This window comes from Zalophus californianus, chromosome 12, assembly GCF_009762305.2.
Source record: "Zalophus californianus isolate mZalCal1 chromosome 12, mZalCal1.pri.v2, whole genome shotgun sequence".
Lineage (NCBI taxonomy): Eukaryota > Metazoa > Chordata > Mammalia > Carnivora > Otariidae > Zalophus > Zalophus californianus.
Genome location: NC_045606.1, coordinates 22,280,343 through 22,302,594, shown reverse-complemented (window position 1 = coordinate 22,302,594; position 22,252 = coordinate 22,280,343). Strand labels below are relative to the sequence as shown.

At 35.6% G+C, this 22,252-nt stretch overlaps 1 protein-coding gene across 1 annotated transcript in view; it reads left to right on the top strand.

Moving 5' to 3' along the window:
- Positions 1–22,252, top strand: part of MAGI2 (membrane associated guanylate kinase, WW and PDZ domain containing 2) — a 555,911-nt gene that overhangs the window by 130,387 nt on the left and 403,272 nt on the right. The window contains exon 5 of the mRNA XM_035723209.1: positions 4,218–4,297. Coding sequence (XP_035579102.1) covers positions 4,218–4,297 — 80 coding nt within the window. The remainder of the gene's footprint in view (positions 1–4,217; positions 4,298–22,252) is intronic.

The window sequence follows — 22,252 nt, the reverse complement described above, 5'->3', positions numbered from 1 at the left end:
AGAACATTTGATTCAAAAGTGATCTGAATGGAAAATTCAAGTTTATAAGGACAAAAGTGTTTCCAGTGATACTATCCGTGCCATCTCAATCACAATGTTCTCTCTTTCATCTCTATGCACCTGCAAATTGATATAATGCCTACTAAGTACAAGGCATTCAACACAAAGGAATTTAAGGTTGTGAATTACTATCTTCAAACAGGAGATACATGTCTCTATTTCCAAACTATTGGCAAAGGCTCTGAGGAAAAGATCTTTGATGATTCTCCGAGGGAGTGAAATAAAGCAGCTCAGTATAAAAAGCAAAGTGTTAGGTTTAGTATGCCCCCGGTTTCAGAGCATAAGAAACTTGGACTTGGGAATCAGATATATCTGGGCTGAATGTCAGTTCTTTCCCTTCACACACTGGCTGTGTAATCTTGGGCAAGTTACTCACCTTCTCTGAAACTGTTTCTCTATCTGTAAGGTGGAATTAAAAGTCTGTAGCCACAGAAGCTCATTAGCATTAAGTGAGGTGATGCGTATGAAAGTTCTAGTTCAGTCCCTGACAAAGTAGACAATCAGGAAATGTTAAGAGATAATGAGAATAACTTTGCAATGGTGTACAATAAGGCCGGCAGCTTTTCCTGTCGAAGTGAAGCATTTTCTGTGTGAAAAGAATGTTTCCCCAGGAAGATAAGATGTTATGATTTAACCCGCAGCTTTTGTCAGTTTGGCAAAGGTTAAACTTACAAAAAAACAAAAACAAAAAAAAAAAACCACAAATTTCTAATTCATTATAAGTCAGCCTATCACATCTTCAAAGCCATTCTGTTATGAATTTAAACTAGTATTGCAGAGTTAAATGAAATTTCACTTCTGCCTTGTTCTGCTCCTCCAGATAGATTCATTATAAACATCAGGGAAGAGTTTGGATAAACCATTTTTTAAGGTTTTTATCCAGATTTTTAAGTCTGACATTGATTGAACTTGAATAGCTACTGACTTTACTCCACTTGATCTCTCACTTTTCATGATCATCACATTAACTTTATCCATAAAAAGACAGTAGTAGACTATTATGATTCAACATTCCTAGAAAATAATTGTTCCATTCCCCAGCTGCGGGGGGGGGGGGGGGGGGGCGGAAATTTCTTGGCAAATGCAGCATATATGTGTGTATGTGTCTCTGTTTAAGAAGCTAGTATCAGAATATAAGAGCATATAGCATTAGCCTCTTATTTTCCTGTCATTGGTGCACCACACAATTTGGTTAGATACAGAAAACTGATGTCTTGTTTAAATCTACTTTAGCAGTCGAAGTGAAAGGGAATCACATCCTCAAACTTGAGGAAAAGTGCTATTAGATTGTGAAAAATCCCTCAATGATCCCATTTCGTACACAGTCTCCTGTCCAATGTTTAATCCCATCTTCAAAGGTAATTGTCGAGGTTAAAAATAAGAGATTTGAGGAAAGTGGAAAAGCCACTTGGTCTGTTGTCCCCCAAATGCATTAAAAATATCCCCTCCGTAAGGTATCCTGAAGAAGCATCCAAATTATAGGGCTGGGGAGAGCCACTATTGAAAAATACTGCACTGTATCTTCATGTGGTGTTTAAGACTAACTACTACCCACATTTTTTTCAGAATCATTTCAGAGGATCAGCTAAAAATGCTGTTAACTATAAGAGACTCCATCTGCCAAAGTGTATTAAAGTGACATACCATTAATGCTAGTTCAACCTAAAAAAAAAAAAAAAATCATCCTGTAATGAAATGCTTTGTATAAACATAGGAAAGCTAGGAAACTCACAGTTCTCTACAAAATTTGCCAGTATTTGAGACCAGTGATGGTGTGATATAGAAATAGTAATTTGATTCCCTGTAATGGCTTAGTAATGGCCCCTTACTACTTATCCATATATGTGTTTGCTTTTGTGAAAATGTCTCACAGACCTAGAAATAAATGACCTTTCTCCAAAATGAAGGAAGGATTTTGAAGAAGCAAGTGTGCTTAAAAAGAAGGGAAATGTATTTTCCTTGCCCACTTCCCAACATTTCTTCCTAACAAATAAAAACATAGAGTTGAACACACCTTACACACAAATTGCACTCACGGGCATGCACACGCGTGCGCACGTACACACACACATTTAGTACTGAAGGCATGTCTATAAAAAACATTTTTAAAAGTGAATTTGTGTTTTTCAAAATGGGAGCAGCAAACACTGAACCCAGGCCACTAACATATTTGGGGTAGTCCTAATCTCCTTCCACGGGTGTCTTTAGTTCAGAGGAAAAGATCAGATGATATTGACATGAGTACAAATGAGGACCCGAATGAGGTGAGAGTGTCTGCAATACTTTACTGACTTCTGAAACTCGATAATAAAGCACCGTCAGGATTTTCAGAGGTCAAATTGGGAGAAAAAAAAAGCTAGCGTACTCTCCTGATGATTTATAATTTGACCAAATTCACTGCCTTTATCTGATCAAATTATGAGAGCCCCACTTAGAGGCATCAATCATTGTGGAGTTCCTATGTGAAGAACGCAATGGAGAGTATTTTCTCTTAACCACACGTGAAAGTTAGAAATAAGAGGGAATCTTCTTCGGGAGCAGAGACTTTATGACCCGAGGATCTTAATGTCTCCGTTTTCAAATCAGAAATGGCTCTACACATAGACAGGATCATCGTCCAGAAAACACTAGGTGCTTTAACACCTTGGACTTGCTTCCCCGCTGCCCGGCTTGTCTCCATCTTTCCTCCTTCCTGCCTTGAAATTTTCTTCTTTAGATAGGCACCTGGTCTCTATAAGTTTGCTATTAAATATGCTGCCTGGGAGAATTTTCTGACCTTTGCTTTAAGTGGAGATTCCTTCATCGGGTTATCCAGCTGACGCTTGTGTCTCTGATACAATAAGTTGTTTATTTCATAGTTAAATTTCAAAGTTAAATTTCATAGTTAATTCATATTTCATAGTTAAATTTCAAAGAAGAAAGAGAAGATATATGTGAAATTGTTATCATTTGACTTTCATCATTATCACTGGACTTTCTTACAGTTCAACTATCCCTATTATCTGGCTTTACTTTATATTTCTGTACTATTTTCTACTGTTCCCTTTCATGTTCCATTGATTGGCCTTTTGACTCTTCCCTGTATGAGCCTCACACTTTTCCACACCTGTGACTTTGTTCATGCTTTTTCTGAAGCCCTCACAAATGTCACATCCTTGATAATTTGTCCATTGGTAGATGAGATCACTTGAGACAGCTGTACACAGCAAAGACTTTAGTTCCAAAGAGCTTTTGAGTGGTTCTCGAATTATAATGTGCATAAAAATCACCTGGAGTGCTTGCCAATCAATGATGGAGATTTTGTGGCTCAACCTCAAAGATTCTGATTTAGTCGTTCTGTGAAATCCCAGAATGTGCACCGTTAATCACCAGGTGACTCCAACTCCAATGCAGGTGATTCTAGGGCCTCTTTAAAGCAACACTGTTCTAAAAACATCTCTCCGCTGTTTTTAAAATTTCTGACAAAAGGCTTCCCAGAAAACGTTTTTTTTTTTCAAAGCACAAATGTCATCAAAATTGTTATTAGGTCCCAGAAATTCCATTCTAGGAACATTCGAATACAGGCATTTTTACCCTCTGCCTTCCTAGCCGGATTGAAAGTATTTAGTTGGAACACAGCTAAATATGGGTTAATGACATTGCTATTAATCACTTTTTGAGAAAATGTTGGCATCCCGAGAACATGCTGTAATTTTCATCACTTTTATACTGCCGCTGCCAGCTCTGGAGTTAAAGAGTAACAAAACAACTATTTATGAAAAGGGCAGGTTTAAGATGAAAATAATTATTTTGCAAAAGTGAAGAAACAGTATCAGAGCCTGCGAACTGTGCTTTTCCAACTGGAGAATCCTGTGTTTGTAATAAATTCCTTTTGCTCTGGATGAGTTCTGCATTTTCAATGAGGTTAACTTGGCAACATTCTAGTTGATTTTAATAAAAATAGCTGCTTTGAGGACAGGGAGCTGAGGTTGCCAAATTTACAGCTGCCTTGCACAATTACTCTTACACCACCTTCAGGGTTACTTAGAACCAGTAAGCAAATTAAGTGTATCGATTGCAATTTTGTTGGACTAACAACCCCCCCTCCTTTTTTTTTAAGGAATAAACTTGATTCCTTTCAGTATGTGTCTGTTCAGAGTGATCTCTTTTCTTTTCAGCCATAACACAAAGACAACATCATGGCTGGATCCACGACTTGCGAAAAAGGCTAAACCTCCAGAAGAGTGTAAAGAGAATGGTAGGTCATTAAGTTTCTATGATGTTTCTGCATTGCGCTGTGAGCATGTTTGTGTTTCTGAAAGGAGGGTCTCACCTCAGGAAGCAGTCATGTGGTTGAGACAGTTTGAAAGATGTAATATTTAATGCTTAGCTAGTAGAGAGAATTAACACAGCTTTTCTGCAGTGCCATGTGGTTTTCCTTTCTCTCTCTGAGGAGACGGTCCCGGATATCACATCTCTGTCATCTCTGTTGGTCCTCTGTGACTCCTGGCCTGACTTCCCACCACCTTCTAAGGACTTTTTGTTTGCAATGTGTCTCTCTGAGGACTCTGATCCTTTCACTGGAATCGAACGTGATGTATAGAGAAACACTATTGTGGAACTATAGATAATAGTGATTTTTGTGTTTAAAGGCATGGCATTCTGCTAGTTATTAAGGAATCCGTGGTATAAAGGTCTATACATAGGGCTACTTTCCTTTAATCAACTATTTGAATTAAATAACCAATTGCATGAATATCCTGGGTTATCCATAGTATTTTCTGGTTTCCAATGTAATGATATTAACTTGCTTAGAAATCGACTGTTTTCATGTATGGGAAGAATGTTTTTGAGAAGTTTTGAGGGTTAGATGAGTATAAACCTTGCTTTGAAATTAGTAATTATATGGATGAAGTCTGTTAAGAGATGACACTTGTAATTTTTAAAGATACCGAGTTTAATGTGAAAAGCGCAGTTAAAATTTAGCTAAAATGTTAAATAGCATACTCTCCTTGTGATTTATTATTTGACCACAGTCCAGCCTTTATGTCCTCAAGCTTCTAGAGTCCTGTTCACAGGCATCTATCATTGAGAAGCTCTTAAAGGTGGGGAAAGTGATGAGGAGAGTTTCAACTTTTAAAAAAGCTTTTGAAACGCCAACTTTTTAGAAAGTCTCTAATTCTGAAAGTCCTTTGATTTTAGCAATAGTTCTGGCTTTCCCAGATAATATTTTGATAACGTTGTTCGTTTCCATAAGATAACTGTTCACAAGCTAGTTATACACTGGGTTAAATTAAAAATTATTGGGTACCATTTATATGTACATATTGGAATGTGTAAATATCCAGTTTTTAATCACTGTCTATATTAAATTTTATATTCATAGCTGTATCTGTATGCCTTCTGTATAATAGCATGACTGCATGTGGTTGAATCCCATAAAATTATTATGTGACCTGGACTTTTGAGCACCATTAGGTTATATATTTCATTGACACCAATAAGACGTGTGCTGCAGATTGTAATCTGTTATAAATTAAAGTGGCCTGATCCGCTATGTATGGAAGTTACAATTTACTTTTGCCACAGATGTAAAACCTTAGTATATCCTAATTAAAATGAAGTTAACAATTTGCAGTGCTATGACATATTGAACTTCTCAGCTGTCTTATTCTTTTCATTAGAAAAAGCTATTAAAATCAAATTTTAAAATTCTGGGAGAGATGTAGGCAAAAGACATTGCATAATCTTAATATTCCAGTGTTATCAGTTTTACCCACATCTGCACTTGTCTGTCTTCTCAGGATATTAGGTACCTAAAATATGATGCCATTGTCTGCGAAGCACATGTCATTGAAAAAAACAAGCCCTAGAATACAGTCTTGTAGTTCAGAATGATTTCTAACCAGTCAATTACTATTTGTCTTCATTTTCTACAAAATAAATAACTCCTAGATTTTATTCCATATATTATTGGAATGGTTTACAATGGAAAATAACATCTAGTTAGTTAGAATACTGTTATTCCAGACATATATTTTGAGTTTTCTTGCCAAGAAAATTGCTTTCAGATAATACTCTTACTTCTGTTTTATTTTTCTTTAAAATGTAGGTTAAAATTGCATGTGTAATCATTGGATGTTAATGGATTGCTGTTGAGCCCTCCAATTAAGTCAGGCTTCTTTATACATTCTGCTCAGGCCAAACAAAGTAGAGTAATTTTCTGAATGCTAGAATGTGTGTAAAATGTATATAAAAAACTATAGAGGCTCAAGATGATAAGATCTTTCTCCCGAAAACATTTATCCTCTTTATGCCAGGGAGATAGAATGGAGGCTAATTCTTTAATCCAATCTGGAGTTGAGCCAATAGGTGGTTGGGTTGAGTTTTGGTAAGACCCGATTTATCTCTGGTTTGTTTCTGTTACAGGATGTTTGCTGAGGGTTTTCAACTAACAGCCCATTTGTAGGTCAGCAAGCATCTTCTATAATAGGTCAGGTCACATGTATTTTAGGTTTTTTGGGTCATCCAGTCTCTTTGTAACTCCTCACTATGCAAAAGCAGGCAGAATCAATATATAACTAAAGGGCATGGATGTATTTTGATAAAGCTTTAAGAACAGAGAATTTGAGTTTCATATACTTTCGGAAATTGAATATCAAAATACTACTCTTTTGATTTTTTTTTTTGCAACCATTTAAAAGTATATAAATTGTTCTTCATTTCTGGACCATACAGAAAATAGAGGCAGGCTGGATTTGGTCCACAGGACAAACCCAGGCCCAGTGTGTTCATGTGGGGCCTTCCTCTTGGCAGGTCTTGAATGCCAATATTTTAAAAATATTTTTTCTTCTTAGTATTGCAAGACTGACAAATCTCTGGTGCATTTCAGGGGTTTTAGCTTAGCTTTTTGCCTCTAGACTTTGCAGCTTCTGAATCTGACAAATGTCATCATGGGATAATGGGTTGTGTGTTTAAGATCTCTCAAGTCTATATTTTGTCACTCCAGTCCCTCAAGACTCCTCAACTTTCGCTGGCTCCAGCAGTGGCCTTCTACCTAGGCCAAGTCTGGGTTTTTCCCACAGCCCACAATCAATAAAATCAGCTGCAACTTCTTCCCTCACCTCTCCAGGGTTTTCCTCCTCTTTGGAATCCTAGACCTGTGGTTTCAGGGGTGCTCTGATCCCTTTAAGCTGCTCATTTTTTACATTTTGTATAGATTTTCTGTGTGTTCTCATAGCTTATCAGCTTCTCATTCCATCCTACCTGGAAGCAAAAGTTTTATGCAGTACTTTTAAAAAACATTTTAGACTTTATTGGGTTGCATACCATGAATTCTTGATTATTATCATAATTAATATCTTAATCTCTTAAAATGGAATTCCATGATGTTGTGTATGTGTGCATACTATTATGAATGTACATAGGTACATGTAGATGTGGATGCAGATATGGATACATGTTGTAAATGTGGGCGTTTGGAGTTCTGTTAACATTGGTAGGAAAAGTTAATTCCTCGGTCAACTATAAAAAGAAGCTGAGTGAAAGAGAGATGGAAGGGAGGTATCAACTGATTTAAATTATTATTGGGTTAGAGAAAAAATTAGCAAAGGTTTTCTTATTGTTATCCAGGGGGACATGGGAACATAGAAGGCTCCATACAAATACATATTAAACAACCATCTATTGACACCAAAGCAACCATTCTGATTTCTTACCTGAAGCATAATACTGCTACTAAACATAAAAGCATACTTCCTTCTCTCACAATACAGTTGAAAATACTGAAGTTACTCCATTCTGTGCATTTGTCATTGCTCTGCATTTTAGAGTTTTAGCACCAGTCTACATCACAGAAAAAAGTCTCCACCTACTACTGGAATCTAGTATTAGTATTTGGGGGAGTGCCATTTAGCAAGCCAAGATAGTCTTTTACAAAATGCCACAGAAATCGCATTTAACTATTAAACAGTTTGGATGCAAGATCCGTGAACTGTGTATAAAACATCCTCATATTTGTCCTTGGCCCTCAGAATCAATACCACGGTGTTTCTCCTTAGACATTTCTAATCACAAACATCCCAGGGGTGACACATCCCCTAAGAATCACTGAGCTAGGGTTAACATCAAAAGTGATTCTCAGGGGCGCCTGGGTGGCTCAGTTGTTAAGTGTCTGCCTTCCACTCCAGTCATGATCCCAGAGTCCTGGGATCGAGCTCCACATCGGGCTCCCTGTTCTGTGGGAGGCCCGCTTCTCCCTCTCCCACTCCCCCTGCTTGTGTTCCTGCTCTTGCTCTCTCCCTCTCTGTCAAATAAATAAATAAATAAATAAATAAAATCTTTAAAAAAAAAAAAGAAAGTAAATCTCAAGTCATGATCTCATGAGTCATTAGATGGAGCCCCACGTGGGGCTCTGTGCTCAGGGAGGGAGGAGTCTGCTTGAGATTTTCTCCCTCTACCCACTCACTCACACTCTCTCTCTCACATAAATAAGTCTTTTTAAGAAATGATTCAAGCCTTGTAGGACCATTCTTTTCTTAAAGTTGAAATGTAATTACACTATCACATTCAGGAGAGGAAATTGTGTGAAATTTGGAGTCGTGGAAAGCCCTAATCCAAACACAAATCTGTGGGTTCTTGGCTAGGTGCTTAATTTCTGAGAGCCTAGGTTTTCTTACCTGTAAAATGGGAAGCATATCTGTTTCATGCAGATTTAGTTTCAAATATAAGAGGGACAGTGCTTGAGGCGCCACAGGCTCTCAATAATTGCTCCTTTCTTTTCCTTCCTGTGTGTTCTGAGCCAACAAATTAGCCTCATAGAAGACAAAGGGAAGAATTCAGAATAGTTGGCCTACCTTAAGGGACTTGAATTATTCTAGAGTGTCCTGGAGTGATGGAAATGAACAAACCCATGTAGGCTAAAATTATCCGCCTACCTAATTCCAACCTAATATTGACATATTGGAGGTTGTCCACCTCCATTTTGTTACAGTGACTCTAAATTCTCACAGAGTTGTAATCACAGCTGTGCGAACTAGGTGGATTCATTTCTATAGTCTATGTCTTTGAGTTATAAGGGAGTTTTCTCATGTTACTGTAAAAAAAAATGACATAATCTTAACCTATTTACCTACATTAGAACTGCATTTCCATTGACATTTAAAGTTTTGAACTATTACTTTATCTTTAAAAAAAAAAGGTGTCCAAAATGCCCATGAAGACAGCATAAGCTATGTTTTGTATTAAGTGTATTTTTTTTTTCAAGAGGAGGAGGTTTGCCTTTTTAAAATAATAGAAAACATTAATTAGTTTTAGGTCATTTCTTTTTTTTTTAATTCCTTTTCAAGTTTTTATCTAAGTTCCAGTTAGTTAATGTACAGTGTAATATTAGTGTCAGCTGTACAATATGGTGATTCATCACTCACATACAACACGCAGTGCTCATCACAAGTGACTTCCTTAATCCCCATCACCCATTTAACCCAGTCCCACCTCCCCTCCAGCAACCCTCAGTTTGTTCTCTATAGTTGGGAGTCTGTTTTCTGGTTTGTCACTCTCTCTTTTTTTTTTTTTACCCCCCTGTTCATTTGTTTTGTTTCTTAAATTCCACATATTAGTAAAATCATACAGTATTTGTCTTTCTCTGACTGACTTATTTCACTTAGTATTATACTCTCTAGCTCCATCCATGTTGTTGCAAATGACAAGATTTCATTCTTTTTTATGGCTGATATATTCCATTTTATGTATATATACATTCACCAGTCACTGGACATTTGGACTCTTTCTATAATTTGGCTATTGTTAATAATGCTGCTATAAACATCGGGGCATGTCCCTTTCAATCAGTATTTTTGTATTCTTTGGGTAAATACCTAGTAGTGCAATTGCTGGATCATAGTGTAGCTCTACTTTTAACTTTCTGAGGAACCTCCATGCTGTTTTCCACAGTGTCTACACTCCAGTTTACATTCCCACCAATAAATATAACCAAATTAATTTCACCTTTGAATATTTGTTTTCCTAATCTAATAAACCTGCTAAGATTGTTTGTAAAGCACCTTGAAAATTTTCCACTAGGAAGAATTCAGTAAAACAGACTCTAAGGGCACCGGGGTGGCTTAGTCGGTCAAGTGTCTGCCTTCGGCTCTGGTCAAAGACCCCCAATGTTAACATCTTACATAAATATAATACTATAGAAAAACCAGGAAATTGACTTTGGTACAATCCACAGAATTTATTTCACCAGTTATACAAGTACTGATGTGTGTGTGTATGTGTGTGTGTGTATGTGTGTGTGTGTGTATTTTCATGCAATTATATCACATATGTAGTTACATGTGACCATGGCCACAATCAAGAGGGTTTCCCTTTCTCTGCATCCTCGCCAACATCTGTTGTTTCCTGTGTTGTTAAATTTAGCCATTCTGACAGGTATGAGGAGGTATCTCATTGTAGTTTTGATTTGTATTTCCCTAATGATGAGTGATGTTGAGCATCTTTTCTTGTGTCTGTTAGCCATCTGTATGTAGTTTTAGGTCATTTCTTAAGTGAATTTCTTAACTGCCACACAGATTAGGAAATGCATACTTTTATTTTCATAGTTCACATTCTGTTCCTAGAGTGAGTAGTTTATTTCTTTTTAGAATAGGGGCTTTGGCCTGTTGTCTCATTAAATTTGTATTGATAATTAGGGATCCTAATTTCTCAAGAATAAATATGGCCAAATTAATTACACATTTGAATATTTGTTTTCCTAATTTAATAAACCTGCTAGGATTGTTTGTAAAGCACCTTGACATTTTTCCACTAGGAAGAATTCAGTAAAACAGACTCTAGGGGCACCTGGGCGGCTTAGTCGGTCACGTGTCTGCCTTCGGCTCTGGTCATGACCTGGGGGTCCTGGAATCAAGTCCCTTGTCCCCTGCTCAGCAGAGAGTCTGCTTCTCCCTCTCCCTCTGCCCCCTCCCCCCCACTCATGAGCTCACATGCTCTCTCTCTCTCTCTCAAATAAATGAATAAAATCTTAAAAAAAAAACTCTAAAGATACTATTGAAGTACTAAAACTTTAAAATTGAAAAGTCATCCATATATTGAACTCCTATCTTTAAATACTATGAACAAACTAATTTGGATGCTATTTTGTTTCTATGCTGATATTTAGGGTGTTTTATTTTAAAAAATTGAGGGGCGCCTGGGTGGCTCAGCCGGTTAAGCGGCTGCCTTCGGCTCAGGTCATGATCCCAGGGTCCTGGGATCAAGTCCCGCATCGGGCTCCCTGCTCAGCAGGGAGCCTGCTTCTCCCTCTCCCTCTGTCTGCCTCTTTGCCTACTTGTTCTCTCTCTCTCTCTGTCAAATAAATAAAATCTTTAAAAAAATAAAATAAAAAATAAAAAATTGAGGAAATTTAAAATATCTTAATAGAAACTATTCTTATTTTGCTAACTGGTAATTATTCATATTAGTCATGATTTTTTATAGCACTTTGAGGTATGCTTCGTCCAGTGATATAGTACCCTTTCCAGTATTTTCAGCTTAGGAGTACTATGAAATACCATCACTTTAGGAATATAAATTTTTTGTGGAGGAAATAATAAATTCAAACCCAAATAAATCATATACAATGGATATTCCACTGCTTTGCCCCAATACCATATTCTGCTGTTTATGGCTGACATCTGTTCTAATTGGTCCCAGTCTACTCTGACTGGTTAGTGTCCAGACCATAAAAATTGTTAAATAGTTTGAATATCATTTTTGCACTAATTATTTATGTATTTGTCTCTTCTACCTGCAGTCTTTATCATGGCTATAAAATAGTACCTATGTAAGGATTTTAAAATTCTGTCCTTTTATTCTTGATTGCTCAAGTGTTTTTTTATGTTTAGGAATGAGTTGTGTCTTGTCTTCCATGCTCAATGCATACAACTTTGAAGATAATATTGATATCATCAAATCTGCTTGTTCTGTATAGCAGCAAGATAATTTCCAAATATTTCAAATATGACTTTTCAAAATTTTTTATTTTGAAATATTTATAAATTCACAGGAAATTACAAAAGGGGGTACAGGGAGGGCCCAAAAACCCCTGAAAAAACCCCAATGTTCACATCTTACGTAAATATAATACTATATAAAAATCAGGAAACTGACATTGGTACAATCCACAGAATTTATTTCACCAGTTATACAAGTACTGGTGTGTGTGTGTGTGTGTGTGTGTGTGTGTGTGTGTGTGTGTGTGTGTATTTTCATGCAATTATATCACATATATAGTTACATGTGACCATGGCCACAATCCAGAGTCATAACTCTTCCATCCCACACAACTTTCTCATGCTACTGCTTTATGTCCATATCCATCCCCTCTCACTGCACAATTCCTAACCCTTAACAACCACCAATCTGTTCTCCATGTCAACTTCTTTGTTATTTCAAAAATATTCTTTAAATGGAACTATACAGTATATAAAACTTTTGAGATTGACTTTTTTCACTCAACTTAATTACATTGAAACCCATTCAAGTGTGTGTATCAATAGTTTGCTACTTTTTATGTACCACTGTTTAAGCATTTACCCACTGAAGGACATCGAGGTTGATTCCAGCTTTTAGTTAATATGAAAAAAGCTGCCACAAACATTTGTACACAGGTTTTTACATTAACACAGGTCTCTTATCTGGAATAAAAGCTCAGGAATGTAATTACTAGGTTTTTGGGAAAGTACATTTTTAGTTTTAGAATAAACAGCCAAACTGTTTTCCAGAGTGGCTATATTCTTTTATTTCCCACGAGCAATGAACCAGTTTCTCTACATCCTTGCCCATATTTGGTGTTAGGACTTTATATTTTAGTCATTCTGATAGGTGTGTAATGATATTGCATTATAGTTTTAATTTGTATTTCCCTAATGGCTAATGATATTGAACATCTTTTCATGTGATTATTTGTCATCTGTGTATCCTGCTTGACAGTAAGTCTGATAATATCTTTTGCCCAATTTTTAGATTATTTTTTTAATTTAGTTTTGAGAGTTATGTCTATATTCTGTATATATTAAGTCCCTTTATCAGATATGTTGTTTACAAACATTGTCTCCCAGTCTGTAATTTTTATTTTCATCCTCTTAACGGGGTCTTTTTCAGAAAAAATGTTTTTAATTTTGATGAAGTCAAATTTATCAGTTCTATCAATTTATCAAATTTATCAATTTTTCCTTTTGTGAAACATGCTTTCAGTATCAAGTCTAAGAACTCTTCACCCAGCTCTAGATGCCAAAGATTTTCTCATGCTTTTTTCCTAAATTGTATACTTCAACATTCGACCTGTAAGTCTCTGATCTATTTTGAAATAATTTTTGTATAGGGTGTAAGATCTAGGTTGAGGATTTTAAACTATTATTATTATTATAGCCTATGGACATCCACTTACCCCAGTGCCTTTTGGTGAAAAGGCTATCCTTCCTCCACTAAATTGTGTGTGCAACTTTGCCATAAATCATTTGGGTTCCATTGATCTATGTGTCTATCTCTGCACCAGAACCATCCTGTCTGGATTACTGTAGCTATATCCTAAGCCTTAATATTTTTTTTAAGATTTTATTTATTTATTTATTTGAGAGAGCAAGAATGAGAGAGAGAGAGAGCAAGCACATGAGAGGGGGGAGGGTCAGAGGGAGAAGCAGACTCCCCGCTGGGCAGGGAGCCCGATGCGGGACTCGATCCTGGGACTCCAGGATCATGACCTGAGCCGAAGGCAGTTGCTTAACCAACTGAGCCACCCAGGCACCCATCTAAGCCTTAATATTGAGTAGACTGATATTCCCTACCTTATTTTTAAAAATATATAGAAAGAAACTTTAGTTAATCAGGAAAATATAACAATCGTAAATTCATATGCATCTGATAACATACCTTCAAGTTGTAGATAAAGAAAAAAATTACAAATCTGAAAAGAGAATTTGGAAAATTCATGGAGTGTATTGCTTCATATCCCTCTCATTACTAAATATATTAAACAGAAAAGAATAAGAAAGATTTGAATAACAGAAATAGTAGTCTTGATTCAAAAGCCACATATGGATACCACACTTAGATGGAGAATACAATTCTCAAGCACACAAAGTACTTTACAAACATTGAGTAGAGCAAGTCTCAACAAATTTCAAAGTTGACATTCCTATATCACAGAAAAAAAAATAACTAAAATACTGTCCATGCTTGGACATATAAAAACACATTTTAATGTGTGTTTTTTTTTTTCAAATTTATTGAGATATAATTGATATATTAAATTGTGTAAGTTTAAGATATACAGCATGATCATTTGATACACATAATATATTATGAAATGACTAACACAATAATCTTAGTTAATATATCCAACAACTCACATAATTACCTTATGTGAGGGATGTGGGGATAAGAACATTTAAGATTTACTCTCTAAGCAACCTTCAAGTATAATTTATAGTACTATTAACTATAATCACCATGCCGTACATTATATCTCCAGAGCTAATTCATCTTATAACTGGAAGTTTGTACCTTTGACCAACATCTCCCCATTTCCTCCATTCCTTAGCCTTCCATTCTACTCTGTTTCTATGAGTTTGTGGGAGAGGGAATTCTAGATTTCATATATGAGATCATACAGTATTTCTCTCTAACTTATGCATAATGCCCTCAGGGTCCATCCATGCTGTCACAAATGGCAGAATTTCCTTCTTATAGTTGAAAAATAAGCCATTGTATATGTACATTACATTTTCTTTATCCATTCATCCATTGATGGACACGTAGATTGTTTCCATTTGTTGGCTATTTTGGATAAAGCTGCAAGGAAGATGGGAGTGCAGAAATCTTGTCCAGTAGTGATTCAGTTTACTTCAGATATATAGCCAAAAGTAGAATTGCTGGATCATATGGTAGTTCTATTTTTAATTTTTTGAGGGGCCTCCATATGTTTTTCATAGTGGCTGTACCAATTTATATCCCTAGCAACAGTAGCCAAAGGTTCTCTTTTTTCTACATCTTTGCCAACACTTGATATCTTGTATATTTTTGGTAGTAGCCATTCTAACAGGTATGAGATGTACATCCTTGTGGTTCAGGTACATTTCCTTATGATTAGTGATGTAGAGCACCCTTTCATGTACCTGTTAGGCATTTGTATGTCATCTTTGGAAAAATGTCTACTCAAATCCTCTGTCCATTTTTTAACTGAATTTTTTTTCTTTTCTTTTTTTACTCTTGAGTTGTATGAATTCCTTATACATTTTGGATTTTAACTCCTTTTGGGATAAATGGTTTGAAATACTTTTTGCCTATTCTGTAGATTGCCTTTTTAAATTTTTGGTTATTGTTTCTTTTGCTATTTAGAAGCTTTTCAGTTTGGTGTAGTCCCATTTGTTTATATTTTATTTTATTACTTTTGTTTTAGTGTCGAATCCAAAAAATCATTGCCAATATCAATGTCAAGAAGCTTTTTCCTATGTTTTCTTCTAGTGATTTTTGGTTTCAGATCCTACATTTAAGTCTTTAACCCATCTCAAGTTAATTTTTGTGAGTGGTTTGATCTAAGCGTTATATTTCATTTTTATGCATATGAATATCCACGTGTCTCAACATAACTTATTGAAGAAACTATACGTCCCCCATTAAGGATTCCTAGTCTTCTTGTTAAATGTTAGTTGACTGTAAGTGTATGGGTTTATTTCTGGATGCTTGATTTATCCCATTTGTCTATGTGTCTCTTTTTATGCCAATACCACACCATTTTGATTACTTTAGCTTTGTAATATAGTTTGAAATCAGTAAATATGATGCCTTGACTTTGTTTTTCTCTCTGGATTGCTTTTGCTATTCAGGGTCTTTATGATTTCATATGAATTTTAGGATTGTATTTTTATTATGTGAAAAATGCCATTGAAATTTTCATAGCGATTATATTGAGTCTATAGGTAGCTTTGGGTAGCATGGACATTTTCACAATACTAGCTCTTCTAATACATAAATACAGGGTATGTTTCCATTTATATGTGTCTTCGTCAGTTTTTTCATCAAGTTTTATATTTTCAGCATACAGAACTTGATCTCATTAGATTTATTCTTCAGAATTTCTTTATTTTTGATTCTATCAAAAATGGGATTGTTTTCTTTACTTCTTTTTCAGATAATTCATTGTTATTTCTGTATCCTGCAACTTTATAGAATTGTTGGTTACTTCTGACAATATTTTGGTATAGTCTTTAGGGTTTTCTATATATAAAACTGTATCATCTGCAAACAAAGACAATTTTACTTCTTTTCTGATTTGAATGCCTTTCATTTATTTTTTTTTTTTCCTAATTTCTCTGGCTAGGACTTCTATTACTATGTTAAATGAAGTTAAATGAATAAATTCATCATTAAATGAATGGGCACCCTTGTCTTATTCTTGATCTTAGAGGAAAGATATTCAACCTTTCATCATTGAGTAGCTGTGGGCTTGTCAATATTGCTTTTATTATGTTGAGGTACATTTCTTCTATGCCCAAATTGTTGAGACTTTTTATCATGAAAAAATGTTGAATTTTTTCAATTTTTTGTGCATCTATTGAGATGATCATATGAGTTTTCTCTTTCATTTCGTTAGTATATTGTGTCATATTTACTGATTTACATATGTTGAACCATTTTTGCATCCCAGTGGTAAATCTCACTTGGTCAGAGTGTATGATTCTTCAATGTGTTGTTAAGTTCAATTTGCTAATATTTGATTGAGAAAGTTTATATCTGTATTTATCAGGGATGTCGTTAATTTTCTTTTCTTGTAATTTTCTTTGTCTGCCTTTGGTATCAGGATAATGCTGCCCTCATAAAATGACTTTGGAAGTATTCCCTCCTTCAAGTTTTTGGAAGAGTTGCAGAAGGATTGGCATTAATTTTTCTTTAAATGTTTGGTAGAATTCACCAGTGAAGCCTTCTGGTCCTGGGCTTTTCTTTGTTAAAAAGTATTTTTTTATGAAAATTACAGTATTTTTATGACTGTTTGTTGAATTATTTCTGGGGCATCTAGAGGGGGAAAAAGCCCATACCATCTTCTCTGGGACCAGTCTAAATACTACCTTTGACACTAAATGATAACAATACTTTAAAGTTTATTTTACCATACACTCTTTCTTTTCCATTTACCAACACTCTGTGAGGTAGGTAGAGATTTTTAACTCCCACTTTTTCAGTTAATGATGCATAAACTGAAATAAAGCATTCCAAAGATTTTAAGGGCCTTGTCCAATAAATGTAAATTTAAAAATGAGGCTGAATCCAGGCCACCCAAGTTTAAAATAGATCTCAATGTTATGTCCATCATGCAACATCACAATGTGTTTTAGCTGGAGACACTAAGCCTTTAAAAATATGTTAAAGAAAACTGGTTTAAAATATTTTTACTTTACAATTTTGTATTTAAAAAAATAAAAGGGAACTTTTTCATACATTCTTAATATTTTCTCTGGGCTATCAAATTTATAAATAGACCAATCCATATAATTTTGTGATTGAATAATTGTCATTTGATTTATGTTCTTAAATTAACAGTGAATTTAGGTCTCTGAAAGACGTTTTTAAGTAAGTATTGATTTATATTTTGTGTTTCTCAATTTAAAAAATGAATAGGCTTTTGTTGGCTTTTATGCCTTCACAATTTCTAAAAGTGTTCACTACTCTCCACATACAATGCTGGAACAATTTCTTTAAGAGCTAAATGCGGGTTATCTGTCAATCATACTGTGAGACACAGTGTTATGCGTCCCTCAGTGGTTAGATCTGCTCATCAATGCAGAAAGTAAACAGAAAGGTGAAGCAGTGATCTGAATATTACAGACAAGTTCTTTCAGAAATAGGAGAAACAGATCCAGATCATCAACCCAAAGCCAAGCAATGAACATTAACTATGGCTTGTAGTTTAGGGAGAGGGGTGGGGAAAGCTTAATTTTAGTTGCTGAGGTGACATGATCTGATTTCCCTCTTGGTACATGTAATTTTAAGGTTTCCTAAATACAATGCATTACAAAACAGTGCTTTCCAAAGCAGATGACTATTTGAAAAGCATTTTTTTTTTTTTTACTAATTAGGATGAAATATGAGCACTTATGATATAATCCAATGTATGATTGTGGCCTAACCACCAAGCAACTCAAAGTGCCTGGTAAAATACATGTTCAATGAGATCACTCACATAGCTATAGTTAAGGGCCTATCCATGTTACTATTAAAAACTCATGTCTTCAAGAAATTATATTTCCAAGAGATCAAGATTTTATGTGCTCTTTGTGGAAACAACTTGAATTTAAAATGTCACCTTAGACAAAAAGGGGCAAATACTAGTTGATGCTTTGATACCAAAACTGTATAAGAATGCAGATAGATTTAGAACCATTATTTCCAAGGCACCACTTCAAATCAGCAATACAAAATCAGTAGGAAATTTCATTGACTGTATTTGTTCTTGAACTTCCTACAGTAAGTAATAAATCATGGAAATTATATTATCATCACTTTTTTTGACCCATAAAATTAAACTTGACAATTTCATACTGGTTTCCCAATATTTGCTTTCATTTAAAAAAAAAAAAAAGTCTTATCTCTCTTCTTCCACATAATCTTTTCCACTTATTTTAACATATCTTTTCTCTTTGCCTCCTACTTGTTTGCTTACCCCAAATCTTTTCTTTGAGGTTGTTTTATTCACTTTTCCAGTGCTTTGAGGCTACCAACAATGTGGCCTTTTCCCTTTGATTCTGGTACTCAGTTTTTATATATCATAAGTCATTTTACTCCTTTTAATGTGGATTATCTACCTGCAAACAAAGCAGGTCGATCCATTTGTCCATATGACAAATATTTGGTGTATATCCACTCTGCTTGTAGAATTGAACTATGCCCCTTGAAAAAATGTAAATAAATGCAACCTGTTCTTCAAAAAGCAATATAATTGGAGTTCCTGGGTGGCTCAGTCATTAAGCGGCTGCCTTCCACTCGGGTCGAGATCTCAGGGTCCTGGGATCGAGCCCCACATCGGGCTCCCTGCTTGGCGGGAAGCCTGCTTCTCCCTCTCCCACTCCCCCTGCTTGTGTTCCCTCTCTAGCTGTCTCTCTCTCTGTCAAATAAATAAATAAAATCTTAAAAAAAAGGCAGTATAATTGACAAGATGATATAGTCAGCACTCCAAAATAATGAGGAAAGTTTAATAATGGTGTGAGGAATCATCCATCACACAAGAGGAAAATGAAGGACATCTGGCCATGAGCAAGAATGTTCAAAGAAGGCTTGTTTTGAAAGATATGGCATTTGAGCAGAATTTTATTTTATTTTATATATTTTTTACAAGATTTTATTTTTAAGTAATCTCTATACCCGACGTTGGGCTCGAACTGATCTCAACCCCAAGATCAAGAGTCACCTACTCTACTGACTGAGCCAGCCAGGTGCCCCAAGAATTTTAAAGATGATTTGGATTTACAGTCATCCTTAAATGTTGAGCTTCTGCTGAATTATTTCATTGGGTGACCTTCTCTTTCCGGTCTACTCCTTCTCCCTGGGTGTTGCTCCCTTTCTCATCTATATGTTGATGACTCAATTTTTCCTTTCAACCCTGATTAATTCTGCCTGATATTATTAATATGCAGAAATGCTCTATCCATTTCTCTTTACTCCATTAGATTTTGTTCCTATTATGTTATTGTTGCTTAGGTAATTTTCAGTAGCTCAGTACTCCACTCCTAGTCCAACCAGCTTTGTATTTGCTATGCTATCTTTTCTTTCAAGTCCTTCTTTAAAAAATATAAAGCTTGTCCTTTCCATTACTAAACACTCTTACATGTGTTCTTTCAGTCTCTAGTCCATATTTTCGTGTATGAAATCCTTTATGCAAGAAAATATTACTTACATTTTTTGAAATGTATTCTTTTAAAATTACCTCTTTCCAAATGGATATCTCCTTTCACTATTCACAGTAATGTACCATCCAGCTATTCTTTCATTCCTTGCTTTTCATATTCAGCATAAATCCAGGGTTTGTGTCTTTATGTTCAAGATTCTACGAGTTCTGTCTCACTCCATTTGGTTTGTTTTTCTTGGGAACACTACCAGCTGTTGTTACTGTTTTCTCTATTCCATTCTGATTACTAGTGCTTTATATTCTAAAAATTCAGATTTAAGCATTCTTGGATCTCCTTAAGGCTACAGTTCAAAAAGGTCCAAGTACAACTTGGTATATTGACAGCACATGGATTTAACCCCCAAATATTGAGGGAGCACCTGATAAAATTATGACCCAAGGAAGGGCTAGATGAACATATAATTTGAAGTACCATGAGCATTTTGGACTTCACAGTATATTTTATTTTACAACAACAATAAATTCAGCTTGCAAAAGTTTAAGTGAGTTTTAAATAAGAACATCAAGTTTTCTCCCTTGAATTGAGCTCCCTATGTCTGTGTGTATGCATGTTAAGTTTAATAAATCTTACATACACTATATTTTCTGAAAAAATCTGTTACATGAAAAAACACTTGTTTTTTCCCCTTTAAATTGAGAAATTACCATTAGCCTCTATGGATGGAAGATTGTATGTCTCCATTATTATCTGTATGGGTTGACATTTCCTCATTTTATTTGTCTAACTTGCCATTCAGATTCCACCAAGAATATTATTTTGTACAAAACTCTGGCCTCATGGAAATGGAAACCTGGTTGAGGCTTACTCAGAACTTATACATTTCACTCTGAATTTTGAATGTATGTTGCCTCTTACTTTGTCTAACAATTGAGGCTTGGGAATCTTCAATAACTGTTTATATTTAATTTCATTAGAATCCTAGTGCCTGAAGCTAGGTCATATTAGCTCTTTTTCCAGCATAATTTCAAAATCATCCTTTGAGTCTGCAACTCAACTTTGTAAGTTTTCTTAAGAGTGTAGCTGAATTATAATCCCATTTCCCAAACAGATGTACTACGTACAGATTTGTTTTTTTACCATCTTCACACAACTCATAACCAACAATTCACCCTATGCCTGATACCATAAAAGCAAAGGGTGCCACTTATCAGGAGAAAACCCAATTTGCAGGTAAATAAATAGATAAATGTGTTAGTTTAATCTTTTCCTCAAATAGGATAGCATTCCTATTGGTTTATTCTCACAGTAATACCAGTGTATGGAATAGTATGTAAGAAAACCTTTTGTACACTGTAAAGCACTAAAGCCCACAAGTTGATGTTGCTGTCATAGTACTATGTGGTATCATCACCATCTGAGCCCCTGTCATCACCAGGGAATAGTCTCCAGCATATACTAGATGGTGATGGAAAACCAACGCACTGAGTTTGAGCAGGTTGCCGCTCTTTCATGGCTACTTTGCCCTTCACGTGTATCTGATCAAAGAGCTCATTTAACATCTGTCCTCACTCCTTTCTTCCCTCTCTTCTCTCCTCCTACTTCTGGGCTCTCCCATTTAATGGCTTCTGACTTAGAGCCTTCTACTTGTGAGTTCATCTGGAGTGAAGAAGGTTGAAGAGGTACTGTGTTTAGATCCCCCAAAAGGAAACCATTGCATCCATAAATGATTGCATAATAAATACAGTGTGTGTGTGTCTGTGTGCGCATGTCTGTGTGTGTTGTATATCATTGGGCACAGCAAAAAATATGGCGTAATAAATACCTCTGGGTTAATTAGGGAGGACTTCTTTTGCAAAATGGAATTTTGTGCTAAGTTTTTATTTTTTTTAGAAGATTTTATTTGTTTCTTTGAGAGAGCAAGAGAGAGCGAGCAGGTGGAGGGACAGAGGGAGAAGCAGACTCCCCGCTGAGTAGGGAGCCCCGAACAGGGTTCAATCTCAGGAGCCCCAGAATAATGACCTGAGCCGAAGTCAGATGCTTAACCAACTGAACCACCCAGACGCCCCTTAAGATTTTATTTTTAAATAATCTCTACACCCAATGTGGGGCCTGAACCCACAACCCTGAGATCAAGAGTCACATGCTCCATCGACTGAGCCAGCCAGGCACCCCTGTGCTAAGTTTTCAAAAAGACTGAAGAAGTATGCCATGACACAGAGAGGAAAAACAAAACAAACGTGTTATACATGTGGATTGACTTGAGGAGGATTTTGGGTGGGAGAGAACAATTAGGTTTTCCTGACTAAAGCTGGGATTGAAAGCAAGTATAG